Source organism: Phaethon lepturus, unplaced genomic scaffold (genome assembly GCF_000687285.1).
Source record: "Phaethon lepturus isolate BGI_N335 unplaced genomic scaffold, ASM68728v1 scaffold7359, whole genome shotgun sequence".
Classification (NCBI taxonomy): Eukaryota; Metazoa; Chordata; class Aves; order Phaethontiformes; family Phaethontidae; genus Phaethon; species Phaethon lepturus.
The window spans coordinates 13,346-35,409 of record NW_010565475.1 but is presented as its reverse complement, the minus strand read 5'-3'; the positions used below and the strand labels follow the sequence as shown (position 1 = coordinate 35,409).

The window sequence follows — 22,064 nt, the reverse complement described above, 5'->3', positions numbered from 1 at the left end:
TAACTCAATTGGGATCAAATGGTACAAAAGGTTTTGAAATGCTTTCCACTGAAAGTTGTCTGAAATGAATGGGAAGGGTTATGAACATAATGATATTTAGGGCAACCTTGCAAAGAAGCTGAAATCCAGCCTTTTAAATTATGCTCACTATTTTCTGAATGTAAGCCTTTGTTCCCTCTATCTGCACAGGTGAGGTTTTCAGCATAAACCCAGACTACAAGCAGCATTGCTTAGTAAAGAGACTTATGTTCCTAAATTCTTTGGTGCACTTTGAAAATCCCACTCTCACTCAGTTGCACACTCAAAGTATATTTTATGGAATATTTACAAATACCTAGAAAGGTTTCCGTGTGCAAATATGAATTCTGATGAACCTAAAACAATTAAGAGAGCTAAAATAGAGATGCAAATTTAAAGGGTATTTGACTAGTTTATCTTCTGTGACTGCACTGGGGCTGCTGATGAGTAAACCATATGATGATTGGAATAGTTTCATCATTTATGAGTTTATCCCCATCTCACGGGGATTGGTTCCATATTAGTTCTGAACTTTGGCGCTCTTTCTCTCTAATTGCAGGATGAAGGCAAGTGCAGGCCTCTGGAAGTAACAAAGCTGGATGGAGCAGAAATTGGTGTTGACACCAGTCTGGGTAAACCATTTGTTTTTAAATGTATACCTCAAAGTGGAAACAGGATTTTCTACTTCTGTGCAACTTCCAACCAAGAAATGAAGAGGTAAGTGATCTTTCATTTTACAAGTAAGTTTTGTTATTCCAGTTTGGAGAGAGGGAGACTGAATTTTTGGAGGATGTTCACAATACCTGCCTTGATCAGCAGCAAAAAAAAAAATCTGTCAGCTACTTATGGGAAGATGGTGTTTCTAATCTTCATTTGCAGAAGTTTCAAAAAATATTTTTCAGCTTCAAATGTTTTTGATATGAGTTTTTTTTGTAAAGTCTTTAATTTTAGTGCTTTTCTAAAGATGCCCCTGAGTTCTTGATTTATCTCCAGAAAAAAATCTTCACCCATATTCTTATGCCTTCTCTCCCACTGTTACATCAAATAGAAGTATAAACCTTCCTGTGGATGTAAACTTTCTTATCAGTTGTTTCACATGAATATATGAATGATCTTTCTTCTGCCCAACAAGGACAGTGCTAGTAATAAACACAATACCATTTTCCATTTCCTGTTTTGTCATTCTGTCATATTAACATTTTACTATTTTAAAATACAAGCATGCCACAAAAGCATATTGGTTCTGATAGCAGGCAATGAGTGTGGGTTTGAATCCGAGTTAAACTTTTAAAAATATTCTTTTTGTATTTCTCAAAGACTATAGCTGACAAAACAAAGAGACTAATATCACCCAAAACACAAGTAACAACTTTTTAAATTTTAATTTTAAAATGTACTAAAATGTAGTCTTATTTTCCTCTTTGTTTTGTTGTGAATTATCAAAAATATAAAACTATGAAGTAGGATGACATTTGATATTCTTCCACCCATCTTTTTATAACATCATACTACTTAACATAGCACCTACCATTGTAATATCAGAGCATTTTCCACTTCCAAATTCTATACCATCCATAGCACAAAAAGATTAACTTTGCCAACAAATAGCTTGCTTTATTCTCTAGTCTCCAGTGTCAGGATTCTTTACAATTCCCACAAAATCCTTATCTACATTATAACAAAGACACAAGAAGAGTGATCATTTAGCCTGACATGTTGAACTATGTTCAAATATGTAGATTCCCTTGTCTGCCATATTGCCTTACAATGTGTTACACAGCAAGCTTTGAGACTTACTCTTTGAGAGTCAGCAATGAATATTTAGATTTAATCCACTAGTTTTCTACCTTGAAGCTTTGAATGTGTCCTGAAAATTGCACATCCCTTTAGATGGTGTCTATGCCAGCAAGAGTTAAAAGAGGCAGTGAAGCGCATTTGTTCTGCTCTGCCAAACTAAGCTATTCTCATTTTTTGTCATACTATAGGTGGCTGGAGGCTATGGATAAAGCAGTGCATCCTGTCCACCAGGTGTGTATAACAGATTGTGCAGAAGATGGTACATGTATTTGTACATGTCAGGTGCAGACAGCAACATGGAAGCTGCATGCTTTTGTTCTGGGCTGCTGGGATGTGAATTAGCTCCAATCTAAAAGCCATATACAGACATTATTTTGACTCAGCAAATATGCTTTGCTGCCATATGGTGGAATGAATCAAAATGCTCTCTCTCCAAATATCAGCAGCTTCAAGCGGGTTCAGAAAAAAACGAGGGTAGTGGGAAGGGAGGAAGGGGAGAGACAACTCCCACAATCACGTTCTCTAGGTAGTACTGTTTGGAGTACAGGGAGAGAAGGGATGTATCTTCTTAAGTATTCCCCGCAAGTCTACCTCAGCTGCAAGCTACCTGCTTTTTCCAACAGAGTGATAGGAAGGGTGGGGACCTGAGTTCTTCTTTTCTGTATTTTCAGAGATGAAGAAAGATCAGTTAGCTGATAAACTTTGACTTATCTATCTCTTTATAAAGCTATACTCTGCTGGCCCCTATACTTGGGAGAAACATAGCCATAATCGATCTTGAGCTGCTACAGAGAGACCTTGCTCAGCCCAGCATAATTTAGTATGAATAGTCCTTGTCTGACCCCTGAATTGAGAACTGCAAAGCTAATTTTAGTACTTCCAAGGTTGGAAGCTTAAGGGTCAAAGCCACTTTAGCCTGCCCTTTCCTGTCCCCTTGATTCTTATTATTTCCTCATATAGGCAAACCACCGTTGTCAAAATACACTGTTGATCTGTAAAGTCTTCTCTTAAAAAAGGTTTAGCTACTGAAACAGCTTGATTTTTAGCAGAAAGAATGTGAGGCTCAAATGCAGACTAAGTATCAAAGTCTACCTTTTTTGCAGTTGAAATAAAATCATCAATAAAAAAATAAGAAAATTGCAAGGTACAATTAATGCAGTAAAAAAAAAGGAAATTTACTTTCCTCTTCTCAACTCAGGGCACGTGAGTGACTCGTTCAGCAGTGTGCTTTAGTGGTGGGTTTCCAAACAGGGAAAGGAGGTGTTTATTGTTACTTTAATTCCTTTTCCATTGGAATAAAATTGAATATGATCAAACATATATTGCTTTTGGCTTCAGCTTTCAGATGAGATCATAAGTGAAAAAACAAATTTTTTTCCAAGTATATTTACCTGGCAGTGTTTCTTAGAAGAATACAAAGGGATCCACCTACTTGAAACCAGCAAAAATAAATCAAACAATTTAAAGTATGTACCCTAGCCAAAAGAAACAAAAAATAGCCTGAGCCAAAAAGGAGGACATGGCACACATACACAAAAGAAAACACATCAAATGACTAATTCCTTAGTGTAAGATGCAAAAGCAACATGTTGGATAAAAAATTCCAACATTATATATACAAAAAGATCTTTCATTTATTCACCCATTAACAACACAGTAAGTTGTCTCCTTTCTGTGCTGCTGCATCTTATTTTGACTGCTTTATCTTTTTTAGTTTTGTCTTTGAGCAAGCAATAACCTTTTTTGAAAGAAAAGCTTGATTTAATATGTTGCTTTCATTGCCTAACATCTGTTCTTAATTAACACTATATCCGTTCCTTTCTTCTAACAGGACTTTCCATTCAGTTGAGTAGAAAAAGCTCATATTTTCCTTGGTTTTGTTTGCTATACTGTTTGTTAGTCACTTAGTAACAAAGTGTGTTACAGTTGGGCTTACAATACAATGATTTAACAGACTAATATACTGACACTATGTCTTTTTAATGAATCTACAAGGATAACTATTTTATGGATATACCTAGCATTACTGAAGTCCTCTGCTGCAGTAAGTCTCAGCTGGTTTCCCATTCATAGCAAAGAACACAGCTAGCTATACTGTGCCAGGTCATGTTTCCGTCATTGCCTTGTCAAGTGTGCTAAAGAAATACCATGAATAAATGCAAAAGTTAACCCCTTTGTGGAAACAAACAGGATGCTATTGATATTGCACACATTCTTCCCATGGATTTCAAATGACAATGACACTGGTTGATATAGAATTCAAAATGTGTATGGCAGATAAGCAAAACACACTAGGAGAGGCTGAGTTCCTAAGACCTCTCAGGTTTAAAGGAGAAGTTAAAAAGTTAAAGTTTAAAGGAGAAGTTAAAGTACTAATCTCACATTAGACAACTTGGTCATATTAAACAATCTGATTTTCTTTTGGGATTCTCTTATCATAGCAACAACCTGTACAATGGCAGTGTTTCCTTCACCTGTAAATGACAATAGGATAGTTTTAGTAATGAAATAGACTCTGCTTTCCATGAAGGGACAGCAAGGCATTCGTAAACATTTTGTGTGTGACCTAAGTCTGAGTGCTGTAGCTCAGACACCTCCACATTTTCTCTGGAACCCAGAGGGTAGATGATGAACTTTGTCTTTCCAGATTACACACAGTGAAGAGTGCTGAAGTCAGGCAATCAGCAGGATAACTTTTTTAAAAAGCTTCTTCATACAGCTTTGAAATATTCCTGTTTCTACCTCAAAAAAATTTGTACTGCAAAGCAAAATAAATACAGAGAAGAAAGTAGAAGTTGGTCACTATTTGCCATCAAATATAGGTTTTTCTAATTACATTTTCAGCATTGACTTTTCAGATTATTTTCAGAACAAAAGCTAATTTCCTAGCCGGGGAATAGAGCTTGTGACTTTTCATACTAGCAGGTCCTCCTTTATTTCCTACCAGAACTTTACATGTTTACTTTACAGAACCATGTGTGGGTAGATGTCACACTGCATAACACTACACTTCCACCCTTGGCTATCAAAAACCCAGAGTGCCTGGGGCTCCTCCACCAGCTGGACAGAAGCAAAGACATCTGGATTCAGCACTACTGCATTCTGAAGGATGGCTGTTTGTACTTTTATGCCACTCTCCGCTCTACACCTGCCCAAGGTAAGGACGGCTGCTGGATTTTAATTGTTTGTTAAAGCAGAAATGTTTCACTGCAGTTTCCAAATGGAACCTATGCCATTAGGGAGAGGTTCTTGTCAGCAAACTCACATAATTCTGTGAAGGTGAGTGAAGGAAGACCAGACTCAGTCTTTTTTCATAAAATAGCCACCTCATTCCCCACCAGCTTCTTTCCTTTTCCTCCCATGGTCTGAATTTTTCTTTCTAGAATGGAGCTAGTCAGGATCTATTTAGTGAGTATCAGCAACAAGAGCCACCCTTCCAAACCGCTTTACAGTGGCTTGAGCCAGTCCCACTGATGGCAGTCTGCTGAAAGTTGTTGACTCCTGCATGCTAGGTAGCATCCTTGGAGGGAGGGACATCATAAACCTAGACTGGTTTATCTGCCACTACCAGGCTTTCACAGGGCCTTGGCAAAGCTAGTCCGCTGATCAACAGGCAGAACCCCTACTCCAGCAGAGGCTGGTGCTCCAGGGTGTGGCCACGGTCACTTGCAGCTAAAGCTACCATTTAGCAGCTCTCCCCATACCGGAAAAGGGTGTCTGGCTACTTTCTGAATGCAGCAGCATGAGGCTGCAGGGTCAATTGCAAGTAGCTGGGTTTCAGGCACTGAGGAGAACCTGCAAGCACAACAATGAAAGTCGGTATTAAAAAAAAAAAAAGAGGTGCCCCAGGAAGAGGAGTGGGTTAAGACCTGCAAATTGTTCTCTCCCTGTGCTAAGGAAGCTGGCAGTCAGAAGAATCAGAAAGAAAACACTGTTGTACTTTTACTTATTAGCTAGCTTTCAGACCAAAAGGGAAAACTGTTTTCTTTGCGTTTATGCTTTTTGCCACACGATCAGGCAAGAGGCATTCTGCTGTATAGTCCATAGTATTTACATAGCACTTTTCATCTGCCAAAGGCCATACATATGAAATGACCAATGATTTCCTCTCTACAGGAAACTGAAGCTAAAGCTTGCCCAGAGCTAAGCATGAATTAGTGGAAAGGCAAAAATTAAGTATGATGTGTTTATGACACCCGATCCTATGCTTCTACTGCTGAATATATCATATATGTAAATATACATACTCATGTATAAGCACAATAGTGCTTTCTCTCTTGTTATTGCAACTATTTTTTCCAATTTCACTGCAGATTCTCACTCCCCCATATCATTCCCAATGGTACAGTATTAATTTGATGCTCTTCTGACTAAGTGTGAGAGCCAAAAAACCATACAGACCCTGAAGACAATAACAGAAACATTCCACTGCAGTTAATGAGCTCTGCAGGTCTTTTTGGCTATTCACCATGTATGTATAAAGTGAACATATACGTTGATGCAGTGAAATGATGTCTGGGGTGGGAAAAACAAAAACAAAAAAAGAAAAAACCCCCCCCCAAGAAAAAACCCCCCCCCAAAAAAAAAAAAAAAAAAAAAAAAAAAAAAACCACCCAAAAAAAAAACAAGGAAAAAACCCCACAGCTAAAACGAAAATGTCCTGAAGACCAAATTCTGTCTAATGCCTTTCCTTCACAGCTGGCTAGTGTGGCCTGCAATGACGTTGCAATTACTAATGGCAGCAAGGGAAACCAATGCTGACTCTAGGATTTTTTTAAATGTTGAAATTCATATTCCTTTAGTTTTTAAAGGACAGAAAAGAAAACATTAAAAGCTATAAAAAATACTTTGCCCCTTTTTATTTAATGAAAAGCTAAATAAAATTATACTGATGACCTTTTGCTGGACAGGAAGAATGTTTTATACTATTTTCAAATAAATTTTCAGAAAAAAAACCTGAACTTTCACATTTTTAAATATTTTATATGTAAAATCTGTACAACTCTGTCAACAAACCCAACACAAGGTATCTAAAAATCCAACTTGCAAGAATTGTTGGTATGCTTTTAATTGGCAGTAATTTCTTGAATGATATGTGCAATATACATGATGCATGTTATTTTATTCTGTCCAGGTGGCCTTTACCTACAGGGGTATATTGTGAGTGAACAGTCTCTGGGCTCCAAGAGATCTGTAATTGAACTCAAACCTCCATCTGAAGAATTTAAAACATTTTACTTATGTGCAGAGAATGTAAATGAAAACAAAAGGTAAACCAAACTTTTTCTTTTTTTTTCAGTTTTATTTGCCAGACTTTAGAAAAGTGGGAACTTAGTAGCTTGGGAAGATTTAGTGACAACTGTTCATCCTGTTTTCACTTGTTCCCCCAGATTTCCCGTTAACTGTAGCTTTAGTCAAACTGCAGTACAACATGCTGGCACATGAGTCATCTGTTCTGCTATTGTCAATGCTGGAACTACACAGCAAGGCTGGCTTACGAAGGTTCAGAAAGAAACCTGGATAAGGTGTCTTTCACAATGATGTGTGGCTGATTACACTAAACAGAAAAGCTATGGTACCTCTCATTAGAGATAATGGAAACTGTATCCTTCTCATTCCCAAGAATGATTTATTTCAAAAAATGACCATTAGACTTAAAAAAAGAAAATTGGGCTATGAAATCATATTCTGAAGGTGAATTCCCTCATTATAATCCAGCCAAATTCCACTGCTGTCAGTGGCAGTTCTTCTTGTCTAGTTACAGGATTTGGGTTTTAATTTAATGAAAAAAGGACAAAGCTTTTCAGTATATTGGAATTTGGTGTTAAGATATGTTGTTATAGTAAACTCCACCTCCTGCCTCTCTTCAATCCACTTACTATCAACACACATGGTAACACAGCTGTACAAACACCATTTATAAAAGGCATGTTTCAAAGAATATAAAAATGCATGCATAACACTTGGTCAGGGTCAGCTGTTGGTCTTCCATTTCTTCTAGGTGGATTACGGCTTTGAAAACTTCAATTAATAAATGGTTACCCCTACACCAAGCAATCCAAGATTTCATGAACAGACCACTGGAGGAGACAAGGATGTGAGAAGAAAGCTCATTTTTTCTCCTCAATTTCTGTTTTCCATTAAAAATTCTATGCTATATCTTATGATTCATCTCAAAAGATGCTCTAGAAGCAGCTATTCTTTAGCATTGCTATACATTCACAACTTTTGTAAGCATTAGTAAATAAATGTAAAGCAATGTTGCCTTCTTTGTGGCTAGCTTTATTTTGTGTTTCTACTTCAACTCAGACCATGCATAAAGTCTACTTTACAGCATTGAACTGACATTGACATTTATGTGATGCACACAAAAGAGAAAGTACTCTATTTCAACATGTGTCTTGTACTTACTCATGTTTTATATCTGTACCCCTTTTTTTGCAAATGTACCCTTTGCAAAGACTTCTGCTTTTCCATCCAAAGTTTCATATGTGGGTTTGCCTTTAAGAAATGGTGTGGGCTTTAAGGTTGGGACAGGCTGGGCTGACTTGAAAGGCTAGCAGCTACATACTATTACAACACACCCTGGGGGGAATGGAATAAATTGGTATGATTTGGATGAATACTTTTGTTCTTGTATGTTCTATCTTAAACATAAACTCTGATTTTGAAGTGGTTTTGATTTGGCCATCTGCCATCACAGCGCAGTTGTGGAGAGAAATAAATTCAAGAATCGAAGAGTCTGTTTCCTCCAAAGTTTGCAGTAAGAGACAGCACCATAAATCTTCATCAGGAATATCAGGGTTAGACATCTGTGGTTATTACAGCTGGTCATATACATAGTGCTTGATATTATTCTCTAACATTAAAATAATTCTTCCCAAGAATAAATCTGGGTATTCTATTTCCAAGCTTCCCAAAATACTAATTCAAGTAAAACAACAGAGGTTACTTCCATTTATTTATTGATGCTAACTAAACATCTCATCGTAAAAAATTTACAATTTAATGCTGCAGCAAAATACAGAGAGGAAAAGAATGTTCACCCAACACAGACAAAAAAATTTCCAGTTTGTGAGATTTTATTATAATGCCTTGTGGCACTTGGTCTTCTTATCACGGTCCTTAGACCTTGAGATAATTTGAACACACCAGAACCTGAACTACTTATTTATTCTTACTAGTAGCCTGGAAAATATTGTGCAGTGCCGTAAAAAAATAAAAACAAGTGGCACTCCCACAACCACCACAAATGTATTTTTTAGGAGACTGATTCATTAACGTTAGATGCATGAAGCAATATTACTTCAAAGAAAGGTGTTTAAACAATCCAAATGGTTTGCTACAGTGATTTGAATGATTTAATTAAAAATTAATAATTGTTAAACAGTGCAATCAATCTTCTGAAAACAGGCACCCAACCGCAAATATGTTAACATGCTTGCTTTGTATTTGAAAACAAGCAGTCATCACAGTCCTATTCTACATTTACTGCTAGTATTTCAAAATTTCCGTGTTCAGACATGAAATTCACATTTCTGCTACAACTCTGAGAACACATAACAAAGTACATATAAATTACTTCTTTTTCTTACTCTTTTCCACATTGGAGGAAATAACCTATATGGGTCAAGTACAAATGTCTTAAGACTAATAATATTTCCTAATGAACAGTTAGCCAATTCAGAGTGACAGTTCAGAGCTAGGAAGCAGAAAAACAAACAATAAGTAAAACAAATGGAAACAAAATGAAACACAACAAATATTCTTCCTATTTTAGAAGAAAAAAAAAAAAACACAACAAAACTCCAAACCCAAATATTTAAATGAGCAGGGTGGGGTCCATGAGAGGATTGGAGACCCCATGGGAGCCAGTTGTTCCTTCAATTGTTAATAGCTTACTCAGCACCTTTAACAAGGGCCACTTGCAACCATCTTCAGAGTCACATGATCACCAAATAGGTTGCTTTAATAAACCTTTGAAAACATATATGACAATATACATGGCAGAAAGCACTGACAGGAAAAGATTCAGTAACCTCAACAGCAAGGTACAAAAAGAAATGAGCTGTTCAATGTGAGTAAAATTTAGAGGATAGGGTCTTTTCTCTTATTGTCTCACTAAATTTTTATCATTATAAAGTGCTTTACAAACTAAAGTGATTTTCCCCTATGATTGCAATAATTTCCAAAGTATATTAGTCTTACAGTAGCAACTTGTGCTTTATTCAATGTTGTAAGCAATACATATGAAAACGTAAAAATATACATACTTCTTCCCATTTGTTGCAAGTAAAAAACGTATCAAAAATGCCTCAAGTGTACACCTGTACAAAATAGAATGAAATCTTATTTCTGTTGTAAAACTATGTATTTATACAGCAGACTTCGTGGGGATCTTTGCTTAACTGGGTAATATATCAGCAGAGTTTATTGAAATCTTCTGTTTGATGGACTTGATGATTTGTCTCTCTCTTCTATGATTTTATACTTCCAAAATCAAATAAAATACTAAGGTGTAGTAAACCTACTGTTTCTCAAATGACCATAAACATTGACAAATTATGAAAAATTTAACATAATTACATTTTTCAGAAATGTACAGTACAGAAATGTAAGGTTTTTTAAAAGAAATACCAGGCTTTGGAATTATCTAGTTTTTAACCCAGAAAAATTGAGGATGAGCCAAAGGCAAGCTTGCTGCATTTCTCTGAGCAAAGGCTGGTTCCTTTCGATACATCTGGGAAGAGATCAGAGTAGCCTATGGGCTGTTCTCATTTCCCTGCGAAGTAGCCATTGTTGCCAAGGATGTAGGCTGTCATTTTCATAACACAGTTCATCTCCCTGTTATTAACAGCACCGAAATCACTTTGAAAACTATACTGAGGTTTTTCCTCTGTATGTATCAATAGCATGAAAATTGTCAGCAGAGGAATTAGCAAGATGTCAGTCCTAGTTACCATAGCTGATTTTACTGTTATTCTTAACAGATATTCACACCACTTCTTGGACAATACTTCTAGTATGAGATATAGTTCACTTAGCTTGGCATACATATGACTAGAGGACAAATGTTAGTCTTGGTCACAAAATCAGCCATGACTTTTATAAAAAAAAAAATCAAAGCAGTATTGTTAACTCTACATCCTTTCCATAACACAGCCAGATGGTATTTCTTACAATGAAGCACTAATGCGTCTCCTCTCTCTAGCGAATGGCTGTTTCTTTAGTCATGCAATAATGTCTCCTGAAGGTAGTAGAGAGAGTAAGAAAAAGATATCCACATTGCTCACTTTGCCCTTCACTAACTTGAACAGCTAATCTAAATACCTTTTATACTGGAGGAAATGTTATTACCCTGCACCAAGTGCAGTGAGAAGCAATGAAGCTGTTTTGGGTAATATTTTTGTTGAAGAAAGTGAAAAAACCTGGATCTGTTGGACAGGGAAAGGGTAAGACGCTGGATAAGGTGATTTAATAGAGAAAGTAAAGTTACTCAATAGGAAAAAAAAATGCTTGTCACTTATCCCAGGGCAAACTTGGCATCTATAATGTGAGTTAAATTTATTAGATTGCAGGTGTGGTTAAATGTGGAAGTAATTTCTAATTCTTTTAACAGGTAGGACTTTAGTTACACAAATAACCTTACAACATGCACTATTTCAGTACCATGCAGTTTATATTTACTTATTTGTGATCTTTAAACAGGAATGTTTTAAGGCCAAATAAATTTTAAAAAATGTCTTTCTTGACAAGGTAAGGTAAAGTCACAAGCAGAATTGCCACATCCATTCTCTTCCGGGGTAACTGCACCACAGCAAAAAGCACACAAGAATGCCAGCATCTTACTGAATAACTATTTTTCCTTTAGTTTTCTTAACATAACGTGTGCAGTCTGAGAGCTGAGATGTGGAATCCGCAGAATATTCCAAATGCAATCCCAGCAGTTAAATAGATGTTCTCTTTCTACTCTCTGTTTACAGATAAACATATGATTAGAAATTAGGGTCATGCCTATGGTGCTTAGCACTTTATAGAATCCTGTCTGCAACAGCAGTTTGCAACCAGTTAAATATATTTGTGACTTTGAGGTATAAAGCAAGAGCATGCCTTCTGGCTAGACTATAGAGCACACTTAATTAGGGGTGGAAACAAAAAGTTGTGGTTTAAAATGGTTTAGAACTGAGTCTGGATGCAAACAGTTTTCTCAATATCATTTAATCTGTAATTTATAAAAGGTATTTTAAGAAAACCTCACATTTAGTAATTTTTCAGTATAAGAGTTCTGAAATTTCTCAGACACATGACAGTTAACCTGTAACATATCTTAAAAATCACGTCTGTAACACTAAAAACATAAACAGAAGTGTTTGTTGGGTTTTTTTTAAATCAAATAATAATTAACAGAAACATTTCTGGGGATACCCAGAGCATCAATAGAAAATATATGAACTTATGAACTTAAAGAGAGTCAATATTAAATTTGTTAAACAAAGATGTCCAAGGACACACAAGTCTTGCATCACAACGTTGAAATCTGTTGCTGATGCATTCTATCTCCAGTTGCAGGAATAAACTCTAAAAACTGTGGCAGCTTACCTGTTTTTATCCCCAGGTACTTGTTGTCGTCCTTACTTGAGGAATGTTAAACATGTTAAAATGTCACATTTTATGAGCCAGAAGAATTATGCAATTATTCCTTATTTTCTCCAATGCAAAATCAGCTGGCGTAGTTTAAATCACTGCTGACAGCTTTACCTTTACCTTCACATGAAAAAATGTTGGGACAACAGTGAAAAAAATATGATCACAAGGAAAACTGTACCTCCATCCTGAGAAATGGAAGTCTTTCTTGGCCTTCCCATGGGACTAAGAAAGAAATATACTTTTTACCTGAAAGAACATAAAATAGAATACTACTTTTTCCAGTCTTCAAGTTACTTCAGCAATGTCAACAGAATGGTATTATCTTTATACTTAAAACACTTCAGATGGGAACTCAAGAAAGCAGATTGGAAATATTTCTGAAGAATCATGAAAAGAAAGCCCCCAGTAATTAGACACAAAGTAGATAAGATAATTAAAAAAAAAAAAAAGAAACAAAAAAAAACCCCGAAGATACATATTTTGCTGTGAAATGGAACAGAATTTTGAGTTAGCCAGAAAAGAAATAGTAGTCAGCCATGACATCTCCAAATCCAGATTTCTCCAAAGGCTGAGGGAGTTTAGAACTAAAACTTTTTTTAAAGTTGCCCTTCAGAATCTAACTTTTAGTCCCATTTTATCTTTTGTTGTAATTCCTTCAAAAGAAAACATGGAAGGCAAAACTGGGATAAGCTGCTTCATTGCTGTCTCATGTCAGCAAGGGACTGTCACAGCTGTGCAATCACTGTATTGCCAGTATCCCACCATGGCTCCTCTGTTTGCATTGAAGACTTCATATTTATTGCTGAATACACCTTCAATCAAGGTTTTCCTTTCACTGCCAGGAAAAAGGTAACTATATTGAAACCAGAACACTTCCAGTAGCAGGGTATGATATTCCACTGAGAAGAAATTCAGTCATGTACTTGAAGCATGATTTATTCAGATCATTTGCTGCACTCCAGATGGAGCTCATTTTCTGCCCTTTCAGCAGAAAATATATACAAGGTTCTGCAGAGGGAAAGTCACAGAAGGTCACCAAGGCATTTTCCACAAAGGTCTGAGATATTTAGCAGGAAACAATTTGAGGCCACAAAAACATTTTTGTGAAGTGCATAATTCCTTTTTTAGTATATTTCTGAAGGATAAAGTTGTTGGTGTTAGTTTTTCACCATCTTTCTCACAGACCCTGGAATCTCATTTACTGGAAGCTGAAAGTCATTTTAGTGCAAAATATTTTTGCATTTTCCAGAGTTAACCTTTCAAATACATCAAGGATGAGATACACATTAGCTGAATTCAAAATATTGCAGCACTGTAGGACAGAAATCTGACTGCCTAATATCCAGACTTTGCTGACACATGATCACTTATGCCCATCCCCTCTGTTGGCATTGTGCCCATGCACAAGATAAGACGCTAATTTTATCTGAGTGGAGGAGAAGTATTTCAGCATTATGTAGAATTTTACATCTCTTATTCAAGATGATCTTCTCAAGGGCAATTTATGCCAGCCAAGCCACATACTTCATAACAAAAAAAATGTCACGCTGACAGAGCCAGGAAATACTTTAATTTTTCTGGGAAAAAAATGTTGGTTTCATCACTTTGGGTAAGGTATCTTGTTAATGAAAATACACAGGAAAAAATCACCCAAAGTGATTTCTTAATACTCTGGGAGAGGTAGAGGTTTTGAAAATTCTATTTGGTGGTTTTTTTCATTGTTAAGTTATATATTAGGATGTCAGTTCTAGCAATATATAGTATCATACTTTTTTTATAATTTATAACTTAGCATTTCTTAATTTTACATTGCTGGGAACAACTGTTATCTAGCATAGACTGAAATGTCTTGTCTTCATTACAACAAACTGCAGCCACTGTGGTTTAGAAAAAAAGTTTGAAAACCTGTTTTAGAAGAAGATATATTTCAATTTAAAAATGGTAAGCCTTTTTACATTTAAAAAATAATAAAATATTTCAAGTATAAATAAATTTCTACATTTCTAAATGAAAATTATGTGAAACAAACATTTGGAAGAAGGATATTCTGCAAGAAATTCTGAATACTTGCCCTTGTCCCATCTAGAAATGCAAAACTAAATTTCTTTCTTTAAAAGCTAACCTCAAAAGATAAAATGCAAAACCTGATAAACCTCTATAATTCCACAGGTTCAGAATAGCTGCTGAACTTGTAACTGCCCTCAAGACTTCAGCAGGTGTACTATGCAGATTCAACAAATTCAGTTCACTACTTTGATCTTCATTTTTACAAATAAAATTTTTCCTGACACAGGACAACAACTGTTCACTGCTCTCCAGCTGACACAGCAATGGGTATTCTAAAATAATATGATGACAAATAATTCAACTCAGACCCAATATTAACCAGTTACTTTACTATTTGTCAGCTGCCATGGGACCATTCTTACAATTAAGATGTTTTTCTCCACACAGGGAGAAATAAGAAAATTAGCTGTCGGGAAGAAGGATATTTTCCCAGGTCATTAAAGAGTCCACAGGCAACTACTTCCCCCAGGTTGCACCTCCCTGTCAATGAAGCATGATTCCCCTTTCTGTACACCTGGATTCCTTTTGCAGAAAGACCAGTGGATGCACTGCACTGGCATCCTCTTCCTCAGGCTCCTTACCAGACTAGAAGGCCAGATGCATCAATATACCACACAAGGAAAACAGCGTGCTATGACTGTTCTGGACTCTCTGCTGACTCGGGGGCTTTGAGCAACATGATCTAGTTAAAGACGTTGCTTAAAGATGACATTTAAAGGTCCCTACAAACCCAAACTGTTCTATGATTCTATGACATGAAACAAATTAATTATTTTCAGTGGGAACACATTATAACCACTGAGGCTTTGGCCATTTTGGTCTAGGACCCATACTGTGCCAGAGGCCAGGTCTCTGATGTTGCTATACAACTGCATTTTACACTGAAATTGTTATTATTTGCCAGCAATCAGCAAGCACAGCTAATGACTTTCCTATGAGAAAATTCAGCATCACGCATATATTGGTCAAATCACACAGAGCAAAAAGACCATTTGCTGGTTGCCTGGTGAACTGGGCACTGAAAAAATGCTCATAAAACAGGAAAATCTTAATTAAGTAAATGTCCTGAAATTGCTTCTCCAAATAAGCTGCTGCAAAGATGCTTTTGAACACAAATGGAACCACTAATTGGAGATGAAGTAGTATGTTCATGAATTGAAAAGCATGGATCTGGAAGGGTATGTCTAAGTGCGTATCTATAGCACACAAGGGAGTAGGCAGCAGAGCTAGTAATAACTCACCACTGGAATTAGCAGTGCAGCCAATGCAAGGTCCTATGACTGCTGGAAGCAAGGTCCAGCATGTCTCTGGACAGCACCATGTGAAAGAGCCAGCACACCAATTTGTACTTCGTGCTTCTGTGTAGGATAGAGATACCACAAGTTGTTGTTCACAGACAAATCTGAAAAACAATCTAGATTTTGCCAATGGAACAGACCTCACTCCAAGGAAATAGCAAAGCAATCTGACGAGGGAAAGGATCGAAGCAGTAAGAGCCACCAGAAAACAAGTTTTCAATCTCAGTCTGCAAGAACCCAAGAAGCAGCCCCAGCCAAAACTACATTCATTATAATCCACTGTCAAGCAGACAGCATGAAAGCTGGAATTAAAAATACCCTGGCTAAAAACTATAGTGCAAAGGTAGAAAAAAAAAATTAAAAGAAAAAACCAACTACTAATGAAATAAAGAGCAGCCAGTACACACAGTGACTGCGGATACACAAGCATCCAACGAGAAAGGAGGATTGATTCTCACAGTATTGTTATAGCAGGGGTGGGAAAATCTGCCCTAGTTTAACTTTAGATATTACCAGACACACGACAAACTGGCATCTATCTCTGCACAGGTTGGAAATCAGAACAAATACCCATAATCCCTGCAAAACCGAATCCCAGCCTGCTACACCTTCATGATTGTAAATACCTGGGCTAGCAAAACAAAAGTTTACATATTTATTCAACAGTCACTCTTTCCATGCATTCAGAGTGCATTCACTGCTGCAAAGGCTGCTTATTTGCTGGTATCCTGTTAGATCATTCTGTCACTGACAATTTTATCTGGATTCCAAGACAAACACAGTATAATCCCAACAGTATCAAGTAGTAATGACAGAGTGGAGAAATATGGCCAGATGCTTTTAAAAATCATTCTAGGGGCCACCTGTGGGAAGAAACATAGGCTGTAAATATGACAGGAAAGTGAAAGGAAACAGTCGCTTTGAGCTGATGGCAATGGCTGGATGGGTAGGAGCTCCACCCAAAACAGGGTAATGCAAGGAAGGTAATCCCACAGAATACATTCAATGTGAAAAAAGAATGAGAACAGTCACGTGTCTCTGTCAAGCAGAAAAATAATTCAGATCAAGGATCTTGATTTGAATCAAGGATCCTCACCGAGTAGACAAAGTGGAGTCAGGAAGAGGTTCTCTCCTCCTCACAGAAGCACAAACAAATACGCAGGAGTGCCAGAAGAGTCATTGCATGAAGAATCCTTACAGCGAATTTTACAAGGATGGGATGTCATGGACTCTGGCTGGGGTTGATGAGCAGCCTGCTTGTGGTGAGAATCTGATGGAGCATAGCTGCATGCTGACTCAGCATCCCAGAGCACAGGAGCCATTATCCACTGCAAATGACTGAGGTTACACAGCTATTTTATCAGAGGAAGAGTGACTCATTGTTTCTGCTGTTAAGAAACATTCAGTTCTATCCAGTTAGATAAGCTGGTGCTGTCAAGGTTGCTGGGAACCACCAGTGCTGCTGGAGCATCAGCTCAGCCCCTGAAAGCTCTCTGATGCAATCCTCTGCTGGCAAAAGTGCTACACATCAAACAACAAACATCAGACCATAAAACCAAACCTTGACAACTGCTGAGCAGACTTCATGCAAAGCTGAGGAGAGCTAACTTCCTTATATTTAATACACATTGGTTCCTGCCGGACCTCAGTGAGATCCCAAAAGCTGTTAAGCATATAGTCAAACCCCAGGTCATAAAAGGACCTCAACAATTGACAGGGATAGCCAAGTATCTTCCTAGACTCTGTGCACTCCTACAGAAAACCTTGACAGAGTTCATCTTCCAAAGACACAGACTGGGCTTCACCAAGCACTTGAAAAAATTAAGAAAGCTGATGCTGTCCCAAAGTCTTTACAAACCTGAACAGTTAGACCTGTTGTTAGAAACAGTTATGGTAAATTCAAGAAGGAGGACATGGCCAGCAGCATACACCTTTGGCAGGGAAAGGCTTAGGCCAAGAGGAAGATAGTGGCTGAATTCTTGGGACTGAAGGACAACATTAGCTCATCTTTGAATAAGAACTGCACAGGAAGCCATTAAAAAGCATTTTGAAAAATCCACAGAATATTATGTATCAGCATGTACAGCACTAGGGAGAAAATTCACTGATGGCAGCAAGTGCATGAATCTCATTTATTCTCTATTGTGCAAAATGAGATTAAGATTTTCACAACTGTAGATTAGAAAAACTTCCCATTCCTATGCAAGCTGCCAGGCAAAACAACAAAATACCCAACAAGTCAGGGTTCCAAGGCAGCAAATAGTCCACACTTGGCCACATAACAATGAAAAAAAAAATCCTTAAAATTATTGTGTAGTACCAAAAAATTAAGACTTCAATAAAGGCAATATTTTGTGTGAAGGGGAACAAGACATTCTCCTGGTACACTATGAGCAGACATCTCAAGATGTGTGTGCTTCCCATCAGGATGTTGAATCCTGCTTACAGTAAGCAAGGGACTATATCTGCTAACTAAATCTGAAAGACCAGCTGAGAGCACTTATCTGTAGAGTGTAAGGAATGTATGGACATGGGTATTAGAAAGACTGCAATAACAGAGGACAGAGCATTTCGTTCAACCCAAACCAAATTTCAGGGATAGTCAATAGTAAAAATGTTACTTTTTCATCTTTCAAGCAGAGCATAGAATCTACTTGTTATTCTCACACGGAGAATCTAGTATGAAAGATATAGTTGTATTGTGGTAACATCATAAGACAACAAGAAAAAGAGAGAAAATGAAAATTAGTGTGTTTATATCACAGACGTTATCTCCTCACATTGCCCAGCAAAAAAATTTCTAAGATAAAACTAAAATTAACCTACCAGTTAACTAAAATACCTTCCTATCAGTGCTGTCCAAGTCTCAAAAAGGCCTTATTGTCAATGACCTGGAAGATGATAAGTAGTAAATGTTAGTTGCTCCTGAAGATAATTATGAGAAAAAGAAAGATTTCATACATTTGACAATCTGAATGTCCTGCACTTTGAGAAAAAAATGGGAAAATCTCGAAGTGCAGTGCTGAATTTCTGAGGTGATAATTGATTGCTAGAAACAGTTAGAAGGAAGGTCTACTCTTGAAGGCATTTAAAAACATATTCTGACATACAGATAACAACACTGTACCGCTGAATAGCAGCTGTATATCCTTTGTTAGAGGATGCTATGCAGCTTTGGTAGGAAACTTACTTTGATACCAAGTTTGGACATGAAATTTCAGCACTTGTTACTAGTTATGGACATCTGTCAGGAGCACAGCTTCAGTTTCAGAGACTTCAGCTCAGAGGTAAAGTATGAAACGTAGAATTTAAAAAGTCATGTTTCCATATTTTTTTAACCTTTCTCCCTTTTCATTTCTCATTTTTCTGGTGGTAGGATGAAGCAGGTGTTGTATAATAGGTGAACTTCTGTGCAGAACAACATTATTTTCAGGTTCATGTAGTGATGACATAATGTATTTTTTTATTTTATCTGCCAGAGTCTTGAGCTGTGAAGGTATTTTTAATTATATATTATTATGTGGATCATAATAGTAACCACAATATGCTAATTATTTTCCACCAGTATAATAGCCTGTAATTGCTACTCAGAGTTGCCTTCACAGAGGTAAACTGACTGTCATCCAGGAAGAATAGCCAGGTAACAGCTTTGAAGAAGCAGTGATTTCTCAGCTCAGGTGGTAAAATCCATCTAAATATGCAAAAGGCACGATAGGTCTACACCACACAGACCCTCAAGGCTGTTCCAGACAAGCTAGCTCAGATACCCAGAGCAGCATAGCCAGGCTAGTGCAATGGTGTGGTTGGGCTACCACATGACAAGCTTGCTCAGGTGTATCTATAGTGGTGAGTTGCACATGCAGGCTTTGCACCAAGTCTGCTGGTGCAAGGCTGAGCTGAGGTCCCAGCTTAATGGTCTGGGACCTGCAAGTCTTTGGCAATATAAAATGAAAGTTTGCAAAACCTATTTTCCCTGTGAAGTGGGTTATAGCCCACTATAAACAGACACAAAACGCGTTTCTTGTTAATAGAAAGAAAGGTGGTCTCCTTTAAAACAGGTTTGGGAAGCTGCATCTAGAAATTTAAAAAATTAGATTCTTTTATAAGAAAAATTGGACATAGCACAGTTAGTAAATGTGTTATGGAGCATTGCAGTGGCACCTGGCAGATGGTAAAAAGAAAACCTGTTAGTAAAAACAAATTGTTCAGTAATTGAGGCACATTAGCATAAGGCCAGTGGGAAAAAGCAAGAGGGAGAGTTGCTTGAGCTGTAGACATTAATGCAATATAAGTAAAACTCTCCCATTATTCATCTCACAGGAGGAAGGAGAGATGAAAACCAACAGGAAGTAAGTGTAAGTAAATGTAGAATTTCATCCTGGATATATAAAGCTATCTCATCACATTCATCATGACATTATGGAGCACCTGCATACAAGGAAAGAATAAGTGAAATGAGTAAATGGTATAAAATCTTGGAAGAACTGATAAGGACATAACCTGACACATTTGTAACCAAGCTTGTTTATATTTGCAGATAAAAGTAAACTGCTATCAAAAACAACTTTATTTCACAGTGTCTTGCATGTTGTCCTGCTTGAGGTTTGACTAAGGCTTTTTAAAACATTCATAATCAACATTATACATGGACATGTGCACAGACACTCTGGAAGGATTATACTGCTGTCACTACCTTTAGTTTTACCCTTATTCAGGTCACCCTAGACCCTGTGGGACTGCACTGGTTTTTACTGTCTAGTAGCTCAGACATGATTTTCTCTGGAGATAGCTACCCAAAAAGAGCCTTTTGACAGAATGGAAACTCTCTACCAAGAAACCCCCAAGGGAACAGTTTGAACACCTCTGTACCAGCTGCTGAGAGGACAAAAATGTATAATAATAAAACACCAGACCTCTCCTAATTGAAAGCGTGAATTTGTTTGGTTTCAGTTTATTTGCTCATTTGTTTGCTTAGAGTGCCAAACTGGCATTCTTACAAAAGCAGTGACCTCAGAAATTTCAGTCCAGAGATGTGCAGCTTGATAGAGGGAATTGCACAGGGAGAACTTTTCTTCTCCTGCCTCTTTGCAGCTTCAGTCTAACTGCTGTATCATTGTAAGAACAAAGGCTCAGCAGAAATATCCATATATATCCACAGTGTGCAGCTGCTTGCCCCTAACATCTTGTAAATGGCACTGCAATGAAAAATAAAGCTCTCACATTGTAGGAGGTAAGATTGCAATGTAAAATAAGGAGGGTATTGGGGTTGGTCACTGAAAGAGTATTCAGCGGTGACAAGTGATGTAGCGTAATTAGTGAAGATCAGAGGAAAAGAAATTTCAAAGCATTTTACATCAGGAACGACCTGCTGGAAATGCTGCAACTTTTTATACATGCTAGTGCTCACCTCGCCAAATCATAAAAGATGTCCTAGAATGCTAAAGGGCCTCTCAGACTGCACTTACTGTCTGACAGGAAGAGTAATTTCTTTCCTAAACTGATTTATTGCTGTTATTCATGACCAACAGAATTTATTATAATTTAAGCATTTATTTAAGTTTTGAAAGCTTTGAAAAATCTTTCATGCTAAGTAAATTTAGAAAGGGAAGACACAGTGTGCCTTTACTTATCAACTGTAAAACAATTTTACTAAAAGCCCATGCGTCCAGAGGTATTTTTCTCAGGGTAACTATTCACAGTAGTGGTATCATGCTATTCAGCAAAATCACACCTTTTGTCTGCACTGGCATCTGGAGTAGTTTTTTGTTTTAACTGTGCAGAGACCCACTACTTTTGCTGGTTCTTTCCCCTCCACATGACTTTTCTTCCTGTTACTTACTCTTTCTCCTGCTAGGGAAATTTAGGAAGCATGAAGCACTAAATCACACCTTAAAATCATTTATTCCTGCACAAATAAAAGTACTCATGAGCATCTCCACAGGATATTTTTCTGGAGATTCTAACCAGCAGTCATTTAACATTTTTCTCTTAAGCATGCAGGAAAAGGATTCACCTCAGAGGTGAAAAAACTTTCAACTCAAATGTGGGGCATGTACAACGAATGCCAGAGAGCAAGAAGTTCATGAAAATGCTTGTGCATTAGTAATGTAAATGCATTCAGACTGTAGGACAGGAACAAATAACTTCATACAGCAAAAGCAGCTAAACTCAGCTACATGCTACAAACTAGAAGCATGACGGTTTCCACAAATGGAACAGTTCTAGGGTGACAGTCTC

The 22,064-nt window shown here is 37.2% G+C and overlaps 1 protein-coding gene across 1 annotated transcript in view; it reads left to right on the top strand.

Annotated features, from left to right (window-relative positions):
- LOC104627085 overlaps positions 1-7,085 on the top strand; it is a gene marked incomplete at its 3' end in the record, with an annotated part of 31,039 nt that extends 23,954 nt beyond the window's left edge. Inside the window, exons 9-12 of the mRNA XM_010295189.1 lie at positions 578-735; positions 2,004-2,046; positions 4,786-4,972; positions 6,950-7,085. Coding sequence (XP_010293491.1) covers positions 578-735; positions 2,004-2,046; positions 4,786-4,972; positions 6,950-7,085 — 524 coding nt within the window. The remainder of the gene's footprint in view (positions 1-577; positions 736-2,003; positions 2,047-4,785; positions 4,973-6,949) is intronic.
- Positions 7,086-22,064: the final 14,979 nt, after the last annotated feature.